The sequence below is a fragment of the Anoplophora glabripennis genome, unplaced genomic scaffold, assembly GCF_000390285.2.
Source record: "Anoplophora glabripennis isolate ALB-LARVAE unplaced genomic scaffold, Agla_2.0 scaffold85, whole genome shotgun sequence".
NCBI classification, from domain to species: Eukaryota; Metazoa; Arthropoda; class Insecta; order Coleoptera; family Cerambycidae; genus Anoplophora; species Anoplophora glabripennis.
Genome location: NW_019416361.1, coordinates 664,349 through 667,151, shown reverse-complemented (window position 1 = coordinate 667,151; position 2,803 = coordinate 664,349). Strand labels below are relative to the sequence as shown.

The 2,803-nt window shown below is 41.4% G+C and overlaps 1 protein-coding gene across 1 annotated transcript in view; it reads left to right on the top strand.

The window, feature by feature from the left end:
- LOC108917124 (serine/threonine-protein kinase PITSLRE) overlaps positions 1-2,803 on the top strand; it is a 10,344-nt gene continuing 7,541 nt past the window's right edge. The window contains exons 1-5 of the mRNA XM_018723582.1: positions 1-148; positions 203-379; positions 456-1,000; positions 1,080-1,594; positions 1,723-2,397. Coding sequence (XP_018579098.1) covers positions 51-148; positions 203-379; positions 456-1,000; positions 1,080-1,594; positions 1,723-2,397 — 2,010 coding nt within the window. The 5' untranslated portion in view covers positions 1-50. The remainder of the gene's footprint in view (positions 149-202; positions 380-455; positions 1,001-1,079; positions 1,595-1,722; positions 2,398-2,803) is intronic.

Genomic DNA, 2,803 nt, shown 5'->3' with positions numbered 1-2,803 from the left:
CTATATTTTTATAGATTAGTTGTTTTTCGCGTTGTGTTGACGTTTATAAAATGTCTGATAATGCTTCTGCTGATGATCAAAGTGAGGATGGAGAATTACGGCAAAGCCCACTAGATACCAAATCAAAACAGGAACTTATGGATTTCAGGTTAGTTCTTAATTCATATAGTTTTGGCATTACAATGTTTATGTTTGCTTTTAGTCTATCTGAAGAGGAAAGTGAAAATATAGATGCATTAGACATCAAACCCCCCCAAGCCCGAGTTTCATCTCAGTCACGAAATAAAAGAAGAGATGGTAGGGACCACGAAAGGCCACGTCATAAAAGATCTGATCGTCATCGTGATGAACGACATTCTCACAGGGAAAAGCATCATAGGTAGATATTTGCTTTGTAGTTTGTAATGGAGTCAATTATTATTATGGTGTTTATGTGCATTTTTCTTTTTTCAAAGGGATAAATCGGGCAGATCCGCTAAAGAAAGAGAACATTATCAAAGGGAGAAAGAGAGATATTACCGAGAAAAGCAAAGTTTTGAACAATTGAGTTACGAAACTCAATATGAGAGAAGCCATAGGGACAGAAAGGACGAGCAGTCCAGATCTAGGCATTCCGAGTCAAGAAAACACGACGAGAAAAAAGCTAAAGAGATGCGTGAGTCTAGGTATGGCAGGGATTCTGAAAAACATAAAAGAGATCACTATGAAGACGAAAAACGTAGCAGGGCTGACAAGACCTTACATGATTTAAGGGAGCGTTTGCTAAGCAAAAGAACCTCAAAGGGAGATGACGACAGTCATGGTAAACTTTCCCACAGAGAAAGGAAATATAGGGATGAGAGTAACGATCCATTACAGGGAGAAGCTGGAATGTACGTTAAGGAGATTATTAATATTACAACTGAAGAAAAAAAACAACGTAAAGATAAGGAAGAAGGCAAATTAACAGACGAAGAAAAAGCTGAACAAGAGCAGAGAAGAGATAAATTATTAGAAGCAGGTAAGATTTATTGTTCAATAAATTATTTTGCTTTAAATGTAGGTATCTGTAAACATTATTATATTGGATGTCGTTTTAGAACGAGAAATGGCACGGCTAAAGGAACAATCTCGCGTGGAACGAGAACGACGCCATCTCGCCAAAGCGTCGAAAAGAAAACAGGAGGAAGAGTCCTACTCCAAACACGAGTCGAAACGTATGAAATCCGAAGAACCAGTTGTGACCGTCTCGGACAATTCCGATCCCGAAATGGATGAATTATACGAAGAACACGAAGACAAGAGTGAACAGAGCGAGGACAGTGTTCACAGCAGCAGAAGCGAAACCCGACATAGTGAACGTTCGGACGGTACTTCTGAAACAAGAGATGACGAGAGTCCATATTCAGAGAGAAGATCGAGAAGTCGTAGCAGGAGTAGGAGTCACAGCAGAAGTGCCAGCAGGAGTAGCGAGAGGTCAATCTCTGCCTCACCTAAGAGTGATAAGGATGAAGATTTGGAAGAGACCATAGAAACGGGAGATAGGACTGAAAGGAGAGAGAGCGAGAAGCCTAAGCTTGATGAAGATTTGCCTCCTTATTATCCGGCTGTACAGGTAAATAATGATTTAGCAATATATCTTTTCAACATAAAGATTTAGCGTATTTTCTTCCGTGTTCTCGCATTTCGGATGCATAATTATATGGAAGATATATCGACGTTTTCTTTTAAATTATTTTTTAGGGTTGCAGATCAGTGGAAGAGTTCCAATGTCTGAATCGCATAGAAGAGGGCACTTACGGCGTGGTGTACCGTGCTCGGGACAAGCGAACAGAGGACATAGTCGCGTTGAAGCGCTTGAAAATGGAAAAGGAGAAAGAAGGCTTCCCGATAACCTCCTTACGCGAGATCAACACTCTACTCAAAGGGCAGCACCCAAACATCGTCACCGTCAGGGAAATAGTGGTCGGGAGCAACATGGACAAGATCTTCATCGTCATGGATTACGTGGAGCACGACCTCAAGTCGCTCATGGAAACCATGCGGCACAAAAAGCAAAACTTCATGCCCGGCGAAATCAAGTGCCTGTTGCGACAGCTGCTTCTCGCCGTCGCTCACCTACACGACAACTGGATACTACACAGGGACCTGAAGACTTCCAATTTGTTGCTGTCGCATAAGGGCATCCTGAAAGTCGGCGATTTCGGTTTAGCTAGGGAATACGGGTCTCCGTTAAAGGCGTACACACCCATAGTGGTCACTTTGTGGTACAGAGCACCGGAGCTGTTGCTGTGCGCGAAGGAATATTCCACTCCCATTGATATGTGGTCAGTCGGGTGTATATTTGCCGAGTTGCTGCTCATGAACGCTTTGTTTCCCGGCAAATCGGAGGTGGACCAATTGAACAGGATTTTCAAGGTAAGCAATATTCATAATCCGATTTTAATATACAGGGTGGCCAAATGAAAACGAAACAGAGACATTTTCAGGAACTGCGTCAAGATTGTAGAAAAACGCTCAGACCCCTCGATTTTAGATTAAAGGGGGACATTCTTTGCTGGTATTTTTGACTCCCGCCATTTTCACCCTCAAGCAAGGGTAAGCATCACCCCAAAATATTTAAATGGCATTGGGGGTTGAGTAATATTTCTTTTGAAAGCTCTTACAGTTCTCCTTACAACAGACTTTAAATTTTATAATTCCGCCCAATACTTATTAAGAATTTTGATTTTAAAGTTGAAACTTATGTACAAACAATTAGTAACGGTAAAAATGTCAGTCATTCGAGTTAAGTACGCCAATGGTATAAATTTAGTATTTCTTG